Source organism: Hemiscyllium ocellatum, chromosome 20 (genome assembly GCF_020745735.1).
Source record: "Hemiscyllium ocellatum isolate sHemOce1 chromosome 20, sHemOce1.pat.X.cur, whole genome shotgun sequence".
In the NCBI taxonomy this organism is placed as follows: Eukaryota; Metazoa; Chordata; class Chondrichthyes; order Orectolobiformes; family Hemiscylliidae; genus Hemiscyllium; species Hemiscyllium ocellatum.
This window is the reverse complement of record NC_083420.1, coordinates 56,583,706-56,605,494: the sequence shown is the minus strand read 5'-3', so window position 1 is coordinate 56,605,494 and position 21,789 is coordinate 56,583,706. Positions and strand designations below refer to the sequence as shown.

General features: G+C 39.8%; 1 protein-coding gene across 3 annotated transcripts in view; it reads left to right on the top strand.

Annotated features, from left to right (window-relative positions):
• The window catches only part of LOC132825532 (E3 ubiquitin-protein ligase MGRN1-like), a 158,810-nt gene that overhangs the window by 36,646 nt on the left and 100,375 nt on the right, over positions 1-21,789 (top strand). For all 3 annotated transcript variants that reach the window (XM_060840899.1, XM_060840897.1, XM_060840900.1), the window contains exons 2-4: positions 3,524-3,642; positions 7,712-7,800; positions 16,030-16,176. In XM_060840899.1, coding sequence (XP_060696882.1) covers positions 3,524-3,642; positions 7,712-7,800; positions 16,030-16,176 — 355 coding nt within the window. The remainder of the gene's footprint in view (positions 1-3,523; positions 3,643-7,711; positions 7,801-16,029; positions 16,177-21,789) is intronic.

Below are 21,789 nucleotides of genomic sequence, written 5' to 3'. Positions count from 1 at the left end.
TCCCTGGTGAGACCACACTTGGAATGTTGTGTCCAGTTCTGGTCGCCCTACTATAGAAAAGATACAGAGGCTTTGGCGAGGGTGCAAAGAAGGTTTACCAGGATGCTATCTGGACTAGGGGGCTTGCCTTACGAAGAAAGGTTGAATAAGCTTGGACTTTTCTCTCTGGAGAGAAGGAGGGAGAGAGGAGACCTGATCGAGGTGTACAAAATAATGAGTGGAATAGATAGAGTCAATAGCCAGAGACTTTTCCCCAGGGCAGGATTGACTGGTACGAGGAGTCATAGTTGAAAGATATTCAGAGGAAGGTATAAAGGAGACTTCAGAGATAGGTGCTTTATGCAGAGAGTTGTGAATTCATGGACTGTGTTGCCAGCAGTGCTGTTGGCAGCAGAGTCATTGGGGACATTTGAGACTGCTGAACATGCACATGGATAGCAGTGAGTTGAGGAGTGTGTAGTTAAGTTACTATATTTTACATATTTTTACATACATGAGCCAGAGGGCCTGTTCTGTGCTGTATTTTCTATGTTTTATATTCTATCAAGGTTCTATGTTATGTTAACTTTTGTAGCCTTTTGTTACCCCTTTTAATGTGTAGTTTTAAATTTGTTTTGTATCTACAAGTTTAGCTGTGGGGAAAATCCTGCAAAAAAAATGGAATTAACTTCTTTAAAAAATTTATTCATTTGTGGGATGTGGGCATCGCTGGCTGAAGCAGCATTTATTGGCAACTTGAACTAGTCAGGTGAGTTAAGTCATTATATGTAATTAGTGATGAATTAAATGAATCCCCATCCATTTTCAGGGGTTTGTTATAAATTTGGAACTGCAAGGACTTTGTTTAAAAGGGAAAATAGGAGAAGTAGAATATGAATAATTGTACTGTTCATTGATGCCAATGACTCGGTTATTGCAGTTAGTAGATCAGCAAGCTGCAGATCAATATTTCTTGATTTACTTTGAGCTGCTTCAACTACTGGCCAGTTATTGAATCTGCATTAATAACACTACTTTATATCTTAAAAGTAAGTTATACTTGGCATAAAAACACATAGTTCTCCTAATTTTAATAGTTTACGATGTTTGTTTGGAGCAATGCTTGTGAAATTTAGATTACTTACAGTGTGGAAACAGGCCCTTCGGCCCAACAAGTCCACACCGACCCGCCGAAGCGCAACCCACCCATACCCCTACATATACCCCTTACCTAACACTACGGGCAATTTAGCTTGGCCAATTCACCTGACCCGCACATCTTTGGACTGTGGGAGGAAACCGGAGCACCCGGAGGAAACCCACGCAGACACGGGGAGAACGTGCAAACTTCCACACAGTCAGTCGCCTGAGTCGGGAATTGAACCCGGGTCTCAGGCACTGTGAGACAGCAGTGCTAACCACTGTGCCACCATGCCGCCCATAATCTGGTGGTGTCTCAACAAAGTAATACGGTAATACAACAATCTCGTCCTCACTCCCTGCTTGATGCATAAAGAGTTGCATAGCAACTTCTGACATTTCTCTTAATTATATTAATACTCTTTCTTTTTCAAACTGAAAGGATCTTAAGTATTGATTTCTCCTTAATCATTCCATAATTAAAATGCTGCTAAAACTTAATTGTGGCTTAAAAATAGGTAACTTGGGAAATATTGATACTTTTGGAGATTGATTAGTGCATGTCAGCAGTTTTGTTGACATGCGAAGATATATTGGGCCTTTAAGTATGGGGGGATGGCTGGTTGGGTAAGATTCCTGATATGTAGTGGAACATGTACAGATATCTGGATGCTGATGTTTTGCTGAAAGGGGTACCAGGGTGTTCAAGGAAGCAAAGCAAGTTACTGAAACAGAATTTCTTTCAGTAAAATTTGTATTCTCCTGCTCAGTGGAAAGGTGTTGTGCCCAACTAACCCATTGTCATTCATGATTATCTTCGAAATCAAGCAAAAACATGCTTTGACATCTGCTATAACGTGCAAATGCTTATGATCTTTGACTGTCTGTTGTAAATACCAAAGGAAAAATACTTTAACATTAGTCCGTTCTTTGCAAACACTTCAGAGAGACAATGTCAGTATTTTATATTCCAAGGATAGGATATCAGATTCCAGTGGTATGTTGCCAGTTAACACAAACTTTACTGTGTCTTAATTCTGGTTATGTTTTTAGAAAATGTACTGCATATTTGGAGCAGATAACGCTGAGGGGGATCTGACTGAGGTTTATAAGATTATGAGAGCATGGACCAGGTGGACAGAAAACAGCTGCTCCCCTCAGTTGAAGGGTTAGTAACAAGGGGGCATCATTTTCAGGTGGAAGGTAGGAGGCTTAGAGGGGATTTGAGGTAAACATATTTTCACCTGCAGGGTGGTGGGAATCTGAATGAATTTCATGTCATCCTTTGAAAAGAACTTGCATCCATACAGTCCTACAACACAAAACAAATCCTTCAGTCCAATCAGTCCGTGCCGAACATAATCCCAAGCACTTGGAATGTCAAAACTTACCAAGCTATAGGCCAAGTGTTGGAAATTGGGACTCGTATCAATTTAGAGTTAGCTTTTGATTCTAACTTGGTGGGCTCTTCTGTGTGATTCTATGATGCCGTTTATAGAAACATGGAATAAGCTGTTTAGGATCCAGTTCTTTTTCCTGGGAGACTTTTGTGTTGAACATCATCATAGTGAGGAAATGTTTTGTATAATACATTTAGTAAATTGTCTCATAATTAATTAGAAATGAAGAAATCTTAAAGTTACAAGTGAGGAAGAGGTTCTTTATTTATTTGTAAAATTATGGTATCATTGTAACGATCTCGAGGTTAAGGATCACTTCAACTTCCCGGAAATACTTGTTGAGTGTGTGGTCGGAGATATGGCTTTAGGATTGGGCTCATCAGCCATGCAGGGACTGTCAGAACCCAGGGCCAGTGACATTGAAATTCCTAGGTAGACAATCATACTCATTAGTAAGTGATTGCTGATGATAGGTGTCACTGGCAAAGCCAGCATTTCTTCCCTATCTCTAATGCCTTCGAAATAAATGGCTTGCTGGATCATTTCAGAGGGTAGTTAAGTTAACCACATTGTTGGCGGCCATTTGAAATTTGTCTATGCTCTTAGGACCATAAAGTATAATTGTCACAGATATTCAGACCAAGTTCAAACTTGTTTAATTTGCCATTTGGTGAAGGATGTTCCCATATTAGTCTGAAGTTTTGACTTCGTCCTGGGGAAAAGCAAGCTTCTTAAAAATACTTTTGATGTGTCAACGTGAGGCATCTGAAGTTGCACATAAAATGTGCTGGATGTTCTCAAATGTGTGTTGTCGAGTCATTTAGTCTTTATTTCCACAACAGCCAATCTTGTGGATTTGAGTCAGTCTGTCAATTTATACTGTAATCTCTTTCAAATAAATCATCTTGGAATTATTCTTAAATATCAGCTGTCTGCACTTTCTGATATTGAAAGAATTGTATTTACAGAACTGTTTATAATGAGGTTACTATTTCATATTCCAGGAAATTACTTTGCAAGCCATTTCTTCATGGGTGGGGAGAAGTTTGATACTCCACATCCTGAGGGATACCTGTTTGGTGAAAATATGGACTTGAATTTCTTGGGAAACCGCCCTGTACAGGTAATATGTGCTCAGTACAACATTGATCTTAGCTTAACGGTGTGTAATGTGTACTTAATGAGTCACCATTCTTCCAAGAAAGCATTATTGTAAATGTACTTCTGTACCTGTTATCCTGCTCTGTAAAGTTAAATCCCTACATCCTAGTTCAGTTCCAAACATTAATAAAGGTAGGCTCATGACCAACAACAAAAATTTGCATTTGTATAGTATCTTTACTGTAATAAGATACCTAAAGATGCTCAGAAATGCAAATTAAAAACAAACACTGAAAAATAGCAGGAGAAGGCATTGTTGAAGAGAGAGGTTTGAGAAGGCTCAGGATGGAGGAACAGCACTGTTAAGGTGGAAAGTTTCCAGAAGAGTAATTGAATGGGTCTAAGAAAACTGTAGGCTTGATGACTGAAGGTTGAAAACAAAGCAAGAGTGAAGGAATAATGGGTACATGAGGAACTCAAAACTAGAAGTTAAAAAGATAGGGAAGGATGAGGCTGTGGAAGAACTTGTGAATGGTGAGACTGATGTGTTGAAGGAGACCTGATGGTCATCAAGCAGGACATAATGATAGAAAACTAGTGTCAAAAGTTAGATTTTTTTTGGTGGAATTGCAGTTTATGGTATGGACTTTGTTAAGCCATGATGAAGTGTCTATTGACAAAGCAGTAGATAAGTCAGTCTGTGGCATCAGGGAGTAAGGTAGGAATATTTGGAGAAGCTTTTTGTGTAGTTTAGAATGTGGGATTGAACAGTTGTCAAGATTACTCACCATTCAGCTCGGCCTAAACTGCTGCTAGGGGCATGGATGAAGTTGAGGAAAATGGTTGGCTTTTGACAGGAGTGGCTGATGGTTGGGGCTGGAATGGAAAGCTGCTCTGGAAGATGTAACGGCATCTTTTGAATCTGATGGGATCCCGCATGCTGTGGAGAGAGCTGGGCAGCACCGAATGAGAAATGGCAGTGCCTGATGATGAATGTTAATATTGTAACTGTAGGTGAATAAATGCACGTGGTAGAAACTATTTTATAAATTAATTAACAATAGTTTCTTAGTAAGAGCCCTGTAACTCCAGACCACTGATTTGGGATAGCTTTGTTCAAATGTGTAATAGAAAAACTGACTCCTTTTCTGTGCAGAGCTAAGCAGAGTCTGCTGAATTTGACAGTCACTTGTTTCCTTCCTTTGTTCCCAGTGTCAGTGCATTGGCTTAGTGTTGCAGCTAATGGTTCCCCTACTTACAAACATCAGACTTTTTAAGATTATATTTTAATCCTTTAATTCAAGATAAAATGGCGTCATTTGAAGAAGGTAAATTCTACAAAATCTGCCAAGACAAATCAATGTAATCTTGTCCGAAAGCTGTGTGGGGATGAATCAGTGAAGATTAAATTTTTGGGTGGGAACGAAGAACAGATCCTTGTAAAGCCAGGAGAAATTTTGAACTTTAAACACAAGACCACGTTTCTGCTGAGAGTGTGGCATAATATGTTGTAACATTTTTAGTTATGTTAAGCAGTTTTCTGCAGTTTAGTATATTGCCTACTCAGTAGTTTTTAGCTAAGGTTAATTTTAATTTCTGTTGCTGTAAATGTGTTAAACGTAAAATCTTGTTATGCAGTCCTGTGCCTCTGTCACTAGGAAATTTGTTTTTGTTCAAAAACTTATCAGTCTCTACTGGGATTATAACGCTTTGCAGGTTGAGTAGTAGTTGTGTACAAGTTTCGTGTTTACTGCCAACTACAACAGGAAGTGTCAGCAAAGTCATCGAGTAAGTGACTGATATGATGAATGAACGTTCCATTCTTACTTCAGACAACAGAATTTCAGTAATATCTGAAGGACTTCTTTTTTTCATCATACAACTGGATTTCACGAGTTTATACCGAATGATAATGGAAACAGAAACAAAAAACAGCAGTACTGGCTGTTACTGTGCATATGTTTCGTAGTATCATTATTTTTGCATGTCATATTTCCTACCTGTTCAGTGGTAGTTAATAAAAATTGGATGATCTGTCATCTTTCTGTTTTGAATAGATGTGAATTTATAAAGATTTTGTATCTTAAAAAGAGGAAATGCTCTTTGGTTCTTGCACTGCTGATTCATGTTGGGCTACAGTATTACAATTACCAGCTACACTCTCTGCTTCACTTAATTGAATTTTATTCAGATGAGCTTAAAGATGAGCTATTGAACTGTAGAGGTATTGCTGTAGACCTTCCTTGATACCTGTACACAAGCACTTTTCACCAGGAGTCGTTGGAACACAATCAGGAGTGGGATCTCAAATGATTTCTCTTCTGCTCCTCTCCCTGATTATTATTGCCAATTCTAGTAATTTTATCGTTAGTTCTCTTAAGTCAGTGCAAACTAGTAGTTGTGTTTTGTTCTACTTAATTTGTGTCGCTCACTCTTGTGAGGTCTCTTAATGTTTTTCAGTTGCAGCAATGGAATGGATGCAGCCAGCACTGCCTTGTGCATTCTTGCCCCTAGTGGACAGTTTAGTTAGCCCGAGGGAGAAACTGCAGTTGTTTTGGAGTCATCGATGGCTTTATTAGCAGGACACTCACATTTGAGTTGGTTGGTTATAAGTTCAAGATCCAGTCCAGTGATTTGAGCAAAAGAAATCCAAGTTGTCACTGCCAGTGTAGTACTGGTGGAGTTATGTGCTGCTGAAAGTCCTGTCGTCTTTGCAGGAGATGTTAAACCAAGACCTACCCCTCTGTGTAGGATACATAAAATCCATCATGTTATTTTGGAGATGAGCATAGAAGTTCCTAACAATGTTTGTCCCTCAATCAACATCACTAAGACAGGCCAAATGTTTGTTTGTTACATTTGTTTGAGAGTTCATTCTGTATACTGGTTGAATATTGCATTTTTTTTCTCTCAACAAGTGTGCCTAAAATTCTTGAATATTTGATTGGCTGTGAAGCATTTTTGAAGTCATACCAGATACCATTTAAAAACAAGATTTACCTTAGTATGGCATTTCAGAATTAATTCAATTGGATTTTAAAATTATTTAAGTAGCACTTCGGACTTGGTCACAACTGTGGCATGGTAAAATCATTATCATTTTCAACTTGCAGTCTGAGCTAAATGCATCATTGTCAATTTATTACACTTGGGATAGTTTCATGCCAAGACTTAAACTGAGAATTATCTTTCTTGCCCCAGCTACAAAGGGAAGCCTGCTGAATACTAGCTCAACACTGAATATGAATGAGTCTGCTGCACTTTGTGGTACTATATGGATTCACAGTTCCACCATTCCTAGGAAGACATGAGAATCTAATGCAATTGCACAGAAATTCTTTTTTTTTGGTTCAGTAAAATACAACCAAGTCCTTTGTCTGAGTCTTATGGTATATTTTATCTATAATCTTTACCAGAATTAAATTGATTAGATTGTGACATACTTGTAAACATGAAGAAATGGCTATGGAGGACTGAAAGCTTTGTGGCAATGAAGACTTGTACAGTAGAACTGATTGTGCTCCTACTCAAGCTATGCCTTAAGAACAATACTGTTATCTGACCAGCAATGTGGTAGGCTACCCAGTTATGCTTTGTTGCCAAAAGCAGGAAGAGTCCAGTCCGATCATTGTTGAATCCTCTATTCTCCATCTCAGCTTCTTCAATTCTGATTGAACTTAAATCCCTCACTATGGTACTTTTCTAGCAGCCTGTTTAGAAAGCAAATAAGCCTTTATGGCAAAGGGACAAGAGTCTAAGTGTAAAGAAGTCAGAGTGGAGTTGTATTGATACACCTAGGACGTTGTAGTGTTCTTACCAAAACACAGGTGTACTTGGCTTAGTGGGCATTTCTTACTGATTTTGCGTTCGGAGTTTTATGTGACCTGCTGACTTTGCAATTATGTTTTGCATGCCCAAGTCATTACAACATATTGTACAGAATTGTCAGTGGTTGTCCTTCTGACCCCTTGGAAACAACACTGGATGTTTCCCTCCATTTAGGAAACAGCTTGTCCTTTATTGTTTTGAATGTTATGTATTTTGTTTAAACTACTGGATTCATGTATTGATTTGTTTTTTTTCAATCTCAGTTTCCATATGTGACACCAGCGGCTCATGAGCCTGTGAAGACCTTACGCAGTTTGGTTAATATTCGAAAAGACTCTCTTCGCTTGGTCAGGTCAGTATCTGTACAAAAGATTAAAAAAAATTGCTGAAGTTTTTGGAATTTGTTGTTTCATTTGGTCATAGTCTAGCCTTATGTCTTTGTTAATCATTGTGTTAAAAAAAATTACAATGCCTATTCCAGATTGTTTAGCAAGTTTCCACAGTGTTATTATATTCCTCCTCAGTCTCTGATTCTTTTAAATGAAGCTGTTAATTTTAATTGAAGCACACTAGACTTGGGCTTCTGCCAGTATAATTGGATAGTACAGCTGACTTGATGGTTTGTTTTCCTTGCTGAACTAACCATCTATTTGATATTACCTCCAGGGAAATTGGTTGTATTGGGAGCTGAAGGAGTGGAAAATTGCCCATGTGAGCTTGTGTTTATCAGAGCCTGGCAATGTTATCCTGCTGCTACAACTTTTTACACAAGCAACCTGAATATATATTTTTGTTTATGGGTGGATCACAGTAAACAGGGGTTAAATATGTGTAACATTTCAAAATAAACTTTCCATCTGAAATGATTAGTAGCGATACAAAACCATATGCAGCACTGGGGTTTTTGAGCATATAATGACAACTTGAATTAAACACACAATTTGCATAGACATGTTGAAATGTATCATTGTCAAACACCATGTCATAAATCTTGAGTGAGCTCAAGTTTATTTGAATTTTATTTGCCCGATCATAACCATAACTTACTTCATATCTTTAAAGGAGCTGGATGTTTCAAGATGTAAACTTTGGAGGTAACGCTAGAAGGACAGATGTTGACGTGAGGAGAAATTGTATTAAGACTGGTGTAGGGAGGGACTTGGGAATTCAGAAGGAAAGGAAACTGTGCTTATATTTGAAATGTGAATCACAAGGTAGGAAAATGGCTAAATCAGGAGAATTCCTTTTTCCCAAGGAATTAGGTATTTCAGGAGCTACTCCCTAAATGCTTTAATCATCCTTGTAATCCCATGTATTACTGTTCTAATTCAGCACCCTCACCCAGATTTAAGATACACGTTACCTCAACACCTTCCTGTTGAGTTATCTTCAGTGTCTGAGGGGCATTTTTTCCACAAGCCAGGAGTTGCGAGCGAAAGAAAAAATATTCACTTTAATATTAGTTTGCTTTCTGCCTCCTTTTATTTTGACATCATTTTGATTGTTTGTGATATGTGCAAGACAAGCCATTGCTTCTGTTATTGCAGTGGTTTCCTTGCTATTTAAAATTCAAATTGTGTAAAGGTAGGCAAAGCAATACCTAAAACCATGGTAACAGTTATACCTGTAGAATTGTGCAAATCATCATGTTAAAAGGATTGAACAGAATTTCTTACTAGATATTGTTTCGTCCTTCCATGAAAAATAGTCCCACTAGTTGCAGTCTGCTATTTGAGTGCACTGAATTAAGCTGCCAGGAAATCCATGTTAGGGTAGAGTCAGTAATCAAAAGCTACTCGGGCAGTCCATTTGTAGATTTTTGGTTAGTTTAGCATGTAAAGTTAGAAACACTACTGACCTTTGCCTTAATATGAAGGCACAGTTGTTGGTACAACAAGGACAGGCATGTTGACAAATTGTAGCCAAAAGTATAACTGTTTATCCATCCCACGTCACAGTTGACAGGAATTCAGAAAAACTAACTGCCTTCAACATTCTTATTGACTCTTTGCACTGTTCCTAAAAAGCTTATCATTTGTTAACATTTGTGTGCTGGTGATATTTACATTCCAGTGGTGCGAACATACATGTTAACTTGTGACCTGTGTTGTTGAACATAACAAGAAATGACAAAGTGATGTTGGCCTGTATGACTTGGTGTTGTATGGCCAGTTAGCTTGCTTTTTCTATAATTCCCTGCTCCTGTTGACACAGGCTGCAAGAACATTGACTGATTAGATAATTTCAACAGTTGAAGCTCTTTCACTGCGACTTTCAGGATCTCCATAACTGCTTCACTTAGTGTTACAGAGATATACAACACGGAAACAGGCACCTTGGTTGAACTCGTTCATGCTGACCAGATATCCTAACCTAATGTAGTCCCTCCTGCCAACACTTCGTCCATATCCCTCGAAACTGTTCCTATTCATACACCAATCCAGATGCTTTTTTAATATTGTATTTGTACCAGCCTCCACCACTTCATCTGACATCTGAATCCATACACGCACCTCTGCATGAAAAAGTTGCCCCTTAGGTGCTTTTTAAATTTCTCCCCCCTCACCCAAAACCTATGCTCCCTAGTTCTGGAGTCTCCACTCCAGGGAAAAGACCTTGTCAATTTATCCTATCCATGCCCCTCGTGATTCAATAAATTTTCATAAGGTCACCCCTCAGCCTCCGATGCTCCAGGGAAAACAGCCCCAGATTATTCAGCCTCTTCCTATTGCTGAAACCCTGGCAACATCCTTGCAAATCTTTACTGAACCATTTCAAGTTTCATAACATTCTTCTGACAGGAGGGAGACCAGAGTTGCTGCAATTTTCCGAAACTGGCCTAACCAATGTTCTCTACAGCTGCAACATGACATCTCAACTCCTGTCTCAATACTCTGACCAATAAAGAAAAGTATACCAAACACTGCCTTCACTATCCAATCTACCTGTGACTCCACTTTCAAGGAACTATGAACCTGCACTCTCTTTGTTCAGCAACACTGTATAAGACCTTACCATTAAGTGTATACGTCCTGCTCTGATTTGCTTTTCCAAAACGCAGCACCTCACATTTATCTAAATTAAACTCCATTTGCCACTCCTCAGCCCATTGGCCCATCTGATCAAGGTCCTGTTGTACTCTGAGATAATCTTCTTTGCTGTACTCTACACTTCCAATTTTGGTGTCAACAGCAAACTTACTAACTGTATCTCCTATGTTTCCACCCAAATCATTTATATAAATGATGAAAAGTTGTGGACCCAGCACCGATCCTTGTGGCACTCCACTGGTCACACGTCTCCAGTCTGAAAGACAACCCTCCACCACCACCCTCAGTCTTCTACCTTTGAGCCAGTTCTGTATCCAAATGGCTAATTCTCCCTGTATTCCACGGGATCTAACCTTGCTAATCTGTCTTCCATGAGGAACCTTGTCAAATGTCTGACTGAAGTCCATATAGGCCACGCCTACCTCTCTGCCCTCATCAATCCTTTTTGTTACTTCAAAAAACTCAATCAAGTTCGTGAGACATGCTGACTATCTTTAATCAGTTCCTGCCTTTCCAAATACATGTACATTCTGTCCCTCAGGATTCCCTCCAACAACTTGCCCACTACTGACCTCAGGCTCACTGGTCTATAGTTCCCTGGCTTGTCCTTATCACCTTTCTTAAACAGTGTCACCATGTTAGCCAGTCTTCCAGCACCTCACCTGTGATTATCGATGAAACAAATATCTCCGTATGGAGCCCAGCAATCACTTCCCTAGTTTCCACAGAGTTCTAGGGTACACCTGATCAGGTCCTGGGGATTTATCCATCTTTATACGTTAAGACATAGAGCACCTCCCTCTCTGTAATATGGACATTTTTCAAGATGTCACCATCTATTTCCGCACATTCTATATCTTCATTGTCTTTTCCCCACTGATGCAAAATACTTATTTAGTATCTCCCTCATTTGCTGTGGCTCCACACGTAGGCCACCTTGCTGATCTTTAAGGGGACCTATTCTCTCCCGAGTTATCCTTTTGTCCTTAACGTTTTCATAGAATCCCTTTGGATTCTCCTTAACCCTATTTGCCAAAACTATTTCATGTCCCCTTTTTATCCTCCTGATTTCCCTCTTAAGTATACTCCTTCTACCATTATACTCTTCCAGGGATTTACTCGATCTCTCCTGACTGTGCCTAACATACGCTTCCTTATTCTTAACCAAAACCGCCAATTTCTTTAGTCATTCAACATTCCCTACACCTACCAGCCTTTCCTTTCACCCTAACAGGAATATACTTTCTCTGGACTCCCATTATCTCACATTTGAAGGCTTTGCTGTTCCTTTATCTGCGAGTATCTGGCCCCAGTCAACTCTTGGAAGTTCTTGCCTAATACTGTCAAAATTAGCCTTCCTCCAATTTGAACTTAACTTTACGTCGGGTGTATCCTTTTCGGTCAGTATTTTGAAACTAATAGAATTGTGGTCACTGGCCCCAAAGTGCGCCCCCACTGACACCTCAGTCACCTACCCTGCCTTATTTCCCAAAAGGAAATCAAATTTTGCACCTTCTCGAGTAGATGCATCCACATACTAAATCAGAAAATTTTCTTGAACACGTTTAAATTCCTCTGCATCTAAACCCTTAACACTATTGTTAGTCCCAGTCTATGTTTGGAAAGTTAAAATCCCCTACCATAACCACCACATTATTCTTACAGATAACTGAGTTCTTCTTACAAATTTGTTTCTCGATTTCCCTCTGACTATTAGGGAGTTTGCAATACAGTTCCAATAAAGTGATCATCACTTTTTGATTTTTCAGTTACACCCAAATAACTTCCCTGGATGTATTCCCAGAAATATCCTCCCTCAGTACAGCTGTAATGCTATCCCTTATCAAAAATGCTACTCCTCCTTCACTCTTGCCCCCCTTTCAATCCTTCCTATAACATTTGTATCCTGGAGCATTAAGCTGCTAGTCTTGTACATCCCTGCGCCACATTTCTATGATATCCCAGTCCCATGTTCTTAACCATGCCCTGAGTTCCCTGTTAGGTCTCTTGCATTGAAGTAAGTACAGTTTAATTTTTCAGTCCTACCTTGTTCTCTGCTTTGTTTCTGCCTGCCCTGACTGTTTGACTTGCTCCTTTTCCCAACTGTACCAGTCTCAGGTTGGTCTCTTTCCTCACTATCTCCCTGGGTCCCATCCCCCCCACCTTACTAGTTTAAATCCTCTTGAGCAACTCTAGCAAAACTCCCAGCCAACATATTAGACACCTTCCAATTCAGATGCAATCCGTCCTTCTTGTACTGTCACTTCTACCCCCCAGAAGAAATTCCAATGATCCAAAAATGTGAACCCTTCTCCCTGACGTTAACCGCTCAGCCAAGCATTCATCTGCTCTTTCCTCCTATTCCTATCCTCACTAGCTCATAGCACCGGAAGTAATCCAGATATTACTATCCTGTAGGACCTCCTTTTAAAATTCCTGCCTAACTTTCTATATTCTTCCATCGGGATCTCATCCTTTTCCCTTCCTATATTGTTCATTCCAATGTGTAAAATGACCTCATGCTGATCCCTCTTCTCTTTGAGATCATTATGCACCCTCTCTGAGATACCTTTGATCCTGGCACCAGGGAAGCAACACACCATTTTGATTTCTCACTCCTGGCTGCAGAAGTATCTTTCTGTACCTCTGACTAGAGAATTCCCTATCACAGTCGATTGTTTGGAACCTTACATTCCCCTCGTTTCATTAGAGGTATTTTTGGTACCAGAAACTTGGCTGTTCATACTACGTTCCCCTGAGAGTCCATCACCCCCTACACTTCCTAAAACAGCATACTTGTTTGAGATGGGGATAGCCACAGGAAACTCCTGCTCTACCTGCCTCCTTCTCCTATCTTTCTTGGAGTTAACTCATCTACCTCACTGTATCTGCAGCTTTTCTCTCTTCATATAACTGCCATCCATCACGCTCCCTAGCTCCTGTAAATTCCTTATTGTCTCTAACTGTGGCTCCAACCGGTCCATGCGATTTGATAGGATTCACAACCAAAGACACTTCCTGCAGACATAATCATCAATAATATGGAAACTCTCCTGAAACTCCCACTTCCGATAAGAGGATCACACCATTCTACTAAAGGCCATCTTTTGTGACACCCTCCTTTCCCTGCCAATGGACCAAATTCAAAATCGCTAATATAAGGGATGTGTGCAGGTCCTTGAGCTCAGACATTTGTGAACATATAAACTAGGAGTACAAGTAGACCATTTGCTGCCTCAATTCTGTTATCAAACAAGCATTTATGTACATCTGCTTTTAAAATATTCAATGAGCCTGTTTCCATTGAGTTCTGAGGCAGTGCGTTCCAAAGTATCATAACCCTCAGAGAAAAAAATATCTGAGCCCCTTAATCTCTGCTGAATTTTAAGAGTGCTTCCCATTCTGGACTCATCCATAGGAGGCAACAACCTTTCCATGCTTGCCTGTCAAGGCCATTCAAGGTCTGAGACAATTCGCTCAAGTTACCCCTCACTCTTCTATATTCAGTGGAAACAGATCCACCCTGTCCGACCTTTCCTCATGAGACAAACTACTCCTAAGAAATTGGAACAAGCGTAGATAGTTTGGCTTGTCAAGCCTGGCTAACTAGACTATAACATGTGAACCGATCTGCCTCGGGCCTCACTCTTCTTTTTATGGCAGCTTCTAACAGTCCTCAGCTCCTCTGAAATTCAGAAATTTACCTCTTTTGATACTTTTAGTGGTTTCGCCTTCACAGCTGAGGTTGAGTGCCTGAAATGCCAGTATGTTGTTTCTTCAACATGGAATCCATAACTTTAGTCAGTACTCGAGGTGCAGTCTGTACAGTAAGACTCGGTTGTTTTTAAATACCTCCTTCCCAAAAATTAAGCCTGAGATTCCATTTGCCTCAATTAACTTGCTTCACCTTCATGACAATTTTTTGTGCTGCATCCATTGTAATATCCAGATCCATCTGTGTGATAAATATTGAGCTTTTTTTTATTGTAATAATAGACTGCCTTTTGATTCTACTAAAGTGCATGACCTCATATTTTCCTATAGTAGACTCCATCTGCCAAGGTTTGGTCCACTCACTCGACCCATTTCCATCTCCTTGCAGATTCCTTCTGTCATCGTCACAACATGTTCTCCTGCCTATTTTTGAATTATTTTCTATGATGAGGTCAGCTAGGCGGGCCTCATAGAATGATGAAGGGCTTTTGTCCGAAATGTCGATTTTCCTGCTTCTCAGATGCTGCTTGACTTGCTGTGCTTTCCCAGCACCACTCTCATCTAGACTCATAGAATGATTTCCCTGATTGAGGCTGTTAACCTGGTCCAATGAGGAAGCCCTGACTGACAGATTAAAACCAGGAATATCAGAAATTTTGACTCTGAGGGAGCTGGATCATTGTCAATGACTTTCCATGTATAAATAAAGGGTGTATTGGTGACAGGATACTGGCCTCTCTGGATTTATTTCAAACAAACTTTGATGCGTTACACGCCAGCTCCACTCCCAAGTAATTAATTACAGATGGTAAATAATTGAGGTGTCAGGACTGATCCTTGTGGAACTCCATTAGTTGATTTTTCCACCCGAAAACATTCATAAATTCGGAGCCTATTTTCTTATCTCCTCATACTAAATAATCTTCTATACAATAAATTAATATTCTTTTGTGATTCTGTCTTGATGAGTGTAGATTTAAAAGCTTCAAGAGCAATCTTTAAAGCAAAGTTGAATTGACTTAATAAACTTATGCAAGTTCCTCCAATACAGGTCAATCATTAACTTTCATAACATAATGAACCATTTTATTGAGAAGCCAGTCCATACAAATATTAATAACATTTGCTGAATGACAAATTTTCCACAAATGCTAACCATGTACTCTTTGATTGCAATATGGCATTCACTTTCTTATCTGAAGTACAATTTCTGTTCATATTTCATTGAACAGGAGAAGTAAGGTGGTTGAGGGGCAGTATAGAACACCAAGTGGGGAGAGCTTCAGTATTTTTGTTATTAATGTTATTTGATTGTTTTTGGCCACCCATACAGACTGCTCAGTGATGAGTAGTTTCAGGAATTTCTGTCAGTCAACTGTAGGTCCCTTGGGTATGATTGGAAATGTGTATCACTTTGACTAGATATTTGGACCAAGTGATTTTGTGTAGAGGTTAACAGAGTTGTGAACATGAAGTATTGTGTGCGCCATTGGTGTGCCCGAAATAATTTGAGGTGAAGGCAACTTTTGCCAACTTATGACATCTACAGTGTATTTGAACTGTAGATAAGAATGCTTACACTCTTGTTAGAGGTTTGTGGAGCTAGGTAGAGAGCATAACTTTATATAAATGAGCTTAACTACTTGATATTTTCTGTCCAGGCAAGAGTATTAACCTTGAATTAAAAAAAGACATTGTTTTAAGATTGACACAGGGTACTTAAATTGTCACTTAACTGCTGCTCCTTTGCTATTAGGTCAGTATTGTTAATAGCTGATGTTGTATGTAAGCATGTATTTATATTTACTCCCTTACAGGTACAAAGATGAAGCTGACAGTCTGACAGATGAGAATGCAAAGCCAAAAGTGCTCTACAGCGTGGAGTTTACCTTTGATGCTGATGCACGTGTTGCAATAACCATCTATTGTCAGGCAACAGAGGAATTCCACGGTGGTATGGCAGTGTAAGTGAATAAGGATTTTTAATTTTCAAATATCAGGTAAATCTATAAAATCCTATAGGATTTTCAGTTTGAAAATTTTGAAAGCTCATTGAAGCAATGTAGGGTATGACTTGACTAAATCCAATTTTGGCAAAAAGTTTATTAAACCCACTTGGGACAATCCTCTACTTTGCATTTATGTAACACCTTTAATATAAAAGAATCCCCAAAGCCAGCTCATATGCAATCAGATAAATAAACAAAGTTGCAAAAGTCACTACTAGATAGGCTGACCAGAAACCTCTTGACATAACTGGGATTTATGGAGGATCACCTTAGAACACAGAGCATTACAGTGCGGTACCAGCCATTCGGCCCTTGATGTTGCGCCAACCTGTGGAACCAATCTGAAGTCCATCTATTCTACACTCTTTTATTTTCATGCATATGTCTATCCAATGACCATTTAAATATCCGTAAAGTTGATGAGTCTACTACTGTTGCGGGCAATGCATTCCACGTCCTTACTACTCTGAGTAAAGAAATTACTTCTGACATCTGTCCGATATCTATCATCCCTCAATTTAAAGCTATGTCCTTTTGTGCGAGCCATCACCATCTGAGGAAAAAGGTTCTCACTGCCCACTCTATCTAACCCTCAGATTATCTTGTATGTCTCAATTAAGTCACTTCTCAACCTTCTCTCTAATGTTGGCTTGTGGCCAACAAGGGGCGAGGCCACATTAGGTTTTTCCACAAGGTAATGAACACTGCCAGGTGTTAGATTTGGAGGTAGTTGAGCACTTTGGTGATAGTGATAATTCAGATATGTTTATTATAGTAATGGAAAGGTACAGGTATATACCACAGGACAAGAGTTATAGCTGGGGGAAAGGCAATTACAATGTGATTAGGCAAGATTTAGGATATATAGGATGGGGAAGGAAACTGCAGGGGATGGGCATAATTGAAATGCAGAGCTGATTCAAGGAACAGTGTGGCCTGTCCTTGATAGGTATATACCAGGCAGCCAGGAAGTGGTCGAGCGAGGGATCTGTGGTTTCGTAAAGATGTTGAACCTCTTGTCAAGAGGAAGAAGAAGGCTTATGTCAGGATGAGATGTAATGGCTCAGTTAGGGCGTTTGAGAGTTACAAGTTAGCCAGGAAAGAGCTAAGAAGATCCCTAAAGAGAGAGCTAAGAAAAGCCAGGAGGGGACATGAGAAGTCTTTGGCAGGTAGGATCAAGGAAGACCCTAAAGCTTTCTATAGGTATATCAGGAATAAAAGAATGACTAGAGTAAGATTAGGGCCGATCAAGGACAGTAGTCGGAAGTTGTGCATCAAGTCCAAGGAGATAAGAGAGGCGCTAAATGAATTTTTTTTTGTCAGTATTCACAGTGGAATAAGACAATGTTGTCGAGGAAAATACTGAGATACAGGCGACTAGACTAGACTGGATTGATGCTCACAAGGAAGGCGTGTTAGCAATTCTGGAAAGTGTGAAAATAGATAAGTCCCCTGGGCCAGATGGGATTTATCCTAGGATTCTCTGGGAGGCCAGGTAGGAGATTGCAGAGTCTTTGGCTTCGATCTTTCTGTCATCATTGTCTACAGGAATAGTGCCAGAAGACTGGAGAATAGCAAATGTTGTCCCCTTGTTCAAGAAGGGGAGTAGAGACAACCCTGGTAATTATAGATCAATGAGCCTTATTTCAGATGTGGGTAAAGTGTTGGAAAACATTAGAAGAAATAGGATTTCTAATCATTTAGAAAGGAATAATTTGATTAGGGATAGTCAACATGGTTTTGTGAAGTGTAGGTTGTGCCTCACAAACCTTATTGAGTTCTTTGAGCAAGTGACCAAGGATGAGGGTAAAATGGTTGATGTGGTGTATGTGGATTTCAGTAAGGCGTTTGATAAGATTCCTCAGAGTAGGTTCTCGCACAAGATACGGAGGCATATGATTGAGGGTCATTTTGTGGTTTGGTTCAGAAGTTAGCTAGCTGAAAGAAGAGAGGGTGGTGGTTGATGGGAAATGTTCATCCTGCAGTTCATTTACTTGTAGTGTACTGCAAGGATCTGTTTTGGGTCCGTTGTCGGTTGTCATTTTTATAAATGAACTGATTGAGGGTGTAGAAGGATGAGTTAGTAAATTTATGGATAACACTAAGGGTGGTAGAATTGTGGATAGTGATGAAGGATGTTGTAGATTACAGAAAGACATAGATAAGCTGCAGAGCTGGGCTGGGAGGTGGCAAATGGAGTTCAATGTGGAAAAGTATGAGGTGATTCACTCTGGAAGGAGTGACAGGAATGCAGAGTACTGGGTTAATGGCAAGATTCTTGGTAGTGTGGATGAGAGATCTCGTGTCCAGGTACATAGATCCTTGAACTTTGCCACCCAGGTTGATAAAGTTTTAAGAAGGCATATGGTGTGTTAGCTTTAATTGTTAGAGGGATTGAGTTTCTGACTCATGAGGATATGCTGCAGCTGTACAAAACTGTGATGTGGCCTCACTTGGAGTATTGCATATAGTTCTGGTCACTGCATGAAAGGGAAGATATGGAAACTTTGGAAAGGGTTCAGAGGAGACTTGCCCCGATGTTGCCTGGTATGGAGAACAGGTCTAACTAGGAAAGGCTGAGCGACTTGAGGCTGTTTTGCATAGAATAATTCAGCGCAGTACAGGCCCTTTGGCCCACGATGTTGTGCTGACCTGTGAAATCAATCAGGGACCTACATGCAAGAAGTATCTGTTTTTGTATATGTAGAGCACCTCATATCCATTGAAAATGCCCTAGGGAGCTTCACAGCATTGTCAAACAAAAATTTGACACTCAAATATGGTAGGAGGCCTTGGGTCAGGAGACGAAAATCTTTGTTACAGAATGAGATTTGAAGATACATTAGGTAGAGAGAGTATTGTATAAGTTTAGCAATTTAGAAAGGGAATTACAGAGCTTGAGCACAGTCAGTTGAAGGTATAGAAGTTAACAAGAGTTCTTGAAATTGCAGATGTGCAAAAGCCCAGGCTTGGAGAAGTACTGAGATCTCAGTAGGTTCTTGGCAAAGATACCAGATAGTGGAGCGATTTTTAAAACTAGAATGAAAGTTGTTAGCGATCGAGCTGCAATATAATTACTGAGCGTGGAGTGATCGGTGAATGCAACATGATGGTAGTTAAGCTATGGACAGCAAAGTTTTGAATGATTTCAAATTAACGGTGAATGCAAGTCCGGCCAGGACAGTATTGATTTATAAAGAGTCTGGAGGTGAAAGGGGAATAAATGATATCATAAAAATAAACTACAGATTCATTACAGAATCCAAAATTTGTTTCAAGGGCAGAACTGAATTTCAGTAGTGAACATATAGATGCTGATCCAATCTTTTCTGATCATCCTCAGAGGTTAGAGGAACAAGAGGTAACGAGAGCATGGAGTTTGCTCTTTTCCCTATGTGTGACCATTGCTGTAGATGCTTGGTTACAATCACATAAGTAGGTGTGTAACGAAGCAAGGGGAGGATCCTGAATACTATAAAGGGTGAGAAACCTTAGATGAGGTGGTGTTGATTATAAAAAGCTGTAAAGGTGATGAAGGCATTTTACTTCATGCTGTTTATACATTTTCTTCACACTGTATTAATGCTATGGCAGCAGTAGTGGTTCAAATTGAGTTGAAAGAATAAAATTGAATTTGGATTTTTTTTCCCAACTAATGCATACTCAAGGACTTTGAAGAGCAAAGGGAGTGTGAAGTGTGGTAGCAGTTCACAAGGTCGGACCTTTGAAAGTCACGGAGTGTGTTTTGAGTGGCAATGTTCAACTTTGAAATGAGACTGGATGTATCGCCACCAAAGTCAGTCCCCTGGTTTTGACCAGGGATGGATGAAAACATCTTTCAAAAGGATGGGATGGAATGAGGAGTGGGAACATTTCCTTTGTCTTTTAGCATGCTGGTTAAGATGACAAGTTGGTCAGTGAGCTTCCTGGATCAGCTGTTTTCTTTTGCCTGTTAATTTTACACCTTCCAATATAGCATTTGTCAGGTCAGTTGTGGGTGGTGATTTTCTGGTTGGCATGAGATGAGCTTGAGAATGTGTGAGGGCAGATGATCTAGCAAGTAAAGACAGATTCAACTTCAGGACGATGCTTGAACAGACTGGAGGGGAGGTTTGACTTATGGGCCAGAGAAAGGAAAAGTAACAGAGCTAGCTAAATGGGTGGTCTGTGTTTTGGTGAAAAAGGCTTATGAACTCCTTGTACGACTTATTGCAATGAAGTGTAGAAGGGACAGGAGGGAATTGAATAGATGGCTGATAGTGGGGAAAAATAAATAAGCTGGACAATCTCCCGGATGACTAGAACCACTTGCATGTCAGCACATTCAATCTTTTTGAATTTGAGGAAGTGACGGGAATGGGAATGATTAAGTGTTTCTTTGGAACAAAGACATCAAAAGAGATGAAGAATTGTTTAATTCCATTCCTCAGGGTGTACTGTTGTTGGCAGGGGACTGACTTCGGTGGCGATACATCCAGTCTCATTTCAAAGTTGAACATTGCCACTCAAAACACACTCCGTGAATTTCAAAGGTCTGCTGGGCCTGAAGCCATAGAGACCCATTGCTCCACTGAACTTGCACGATTTCGATTCCATATCTCCTGTTCTTGACCATTATCAAAATCTAAAGCTTTACCTAATAACGGTGTGACTGCTTCGTCGGACAATGTCCAGGTAACTCCCCCACTCTGATGTCCTGCAATGTCTGTCACTCAAACTCCTGTTCAGCATTGTTGATCTGAAATTGCTTGAGCTGCTAATGTAGGTGTCTGATCGGAATGCTGTCGACCTACCCTGCCATCTCTCCAGTCTTATTTCTTGGTTAAGTAACTAGTTACTCATGTAGTAAAGTAATAGCAAGTTACAGTCTCTTAGCTTAGAGTTTAAAAAAAAAGCACTGAACTAGCTAAACACAACCAGAATTTTAAAAAACTACCTTCTTCCTCAGCACTGCATTCCTACTTGCACTGAAGTCCCAGTTTTAGCAATCAGTTTACAGAGTGTTCTGTTCCTGATCACGATGTTCTGCCCTATGTTAGCAAGCTCTGTCTACATCTATAGAGAGCTTATGATTCTTGCCCAAATGAGTTCCGCTTCTTACATCAGTAAATCAACTTTATTCCAGCTGTTTAGCAGCCAGCTATCGCTGCCAGGTCCTGTTGCCTAACTATCTTAACCATGGTTTGTTTTCCAGTTTTGAAATTTCCCTTTGGACAAAAGTGTCCAAATTCAGTATTCTCTTCCCTGATAATTCTGTGCTTTACATTTTGTCATAGCAAGCACTGTCAATGAACTGTTTTAGTTGCTTAGAGGGAAGATGGACAAGTAATGCAAAGCCCATGCTGGGGATAAGTTTGGAATTATCAACCAATAAGGTAACAGTTCCAAGATCAACTGCATTTAGGCTGCCATATCCACAAAATTCAAATCGGCAGAAAAAGAATTATTTTCATCTTGAGTTGATTTCCCTTTTTGGTGTAACGCATCATGATTAATTGAAAACTTTGTTTCATTTCTGTCTGGTCTCAATCCTTCCTGTTTGAGTTTTATTTAGTTTATACCAACAAA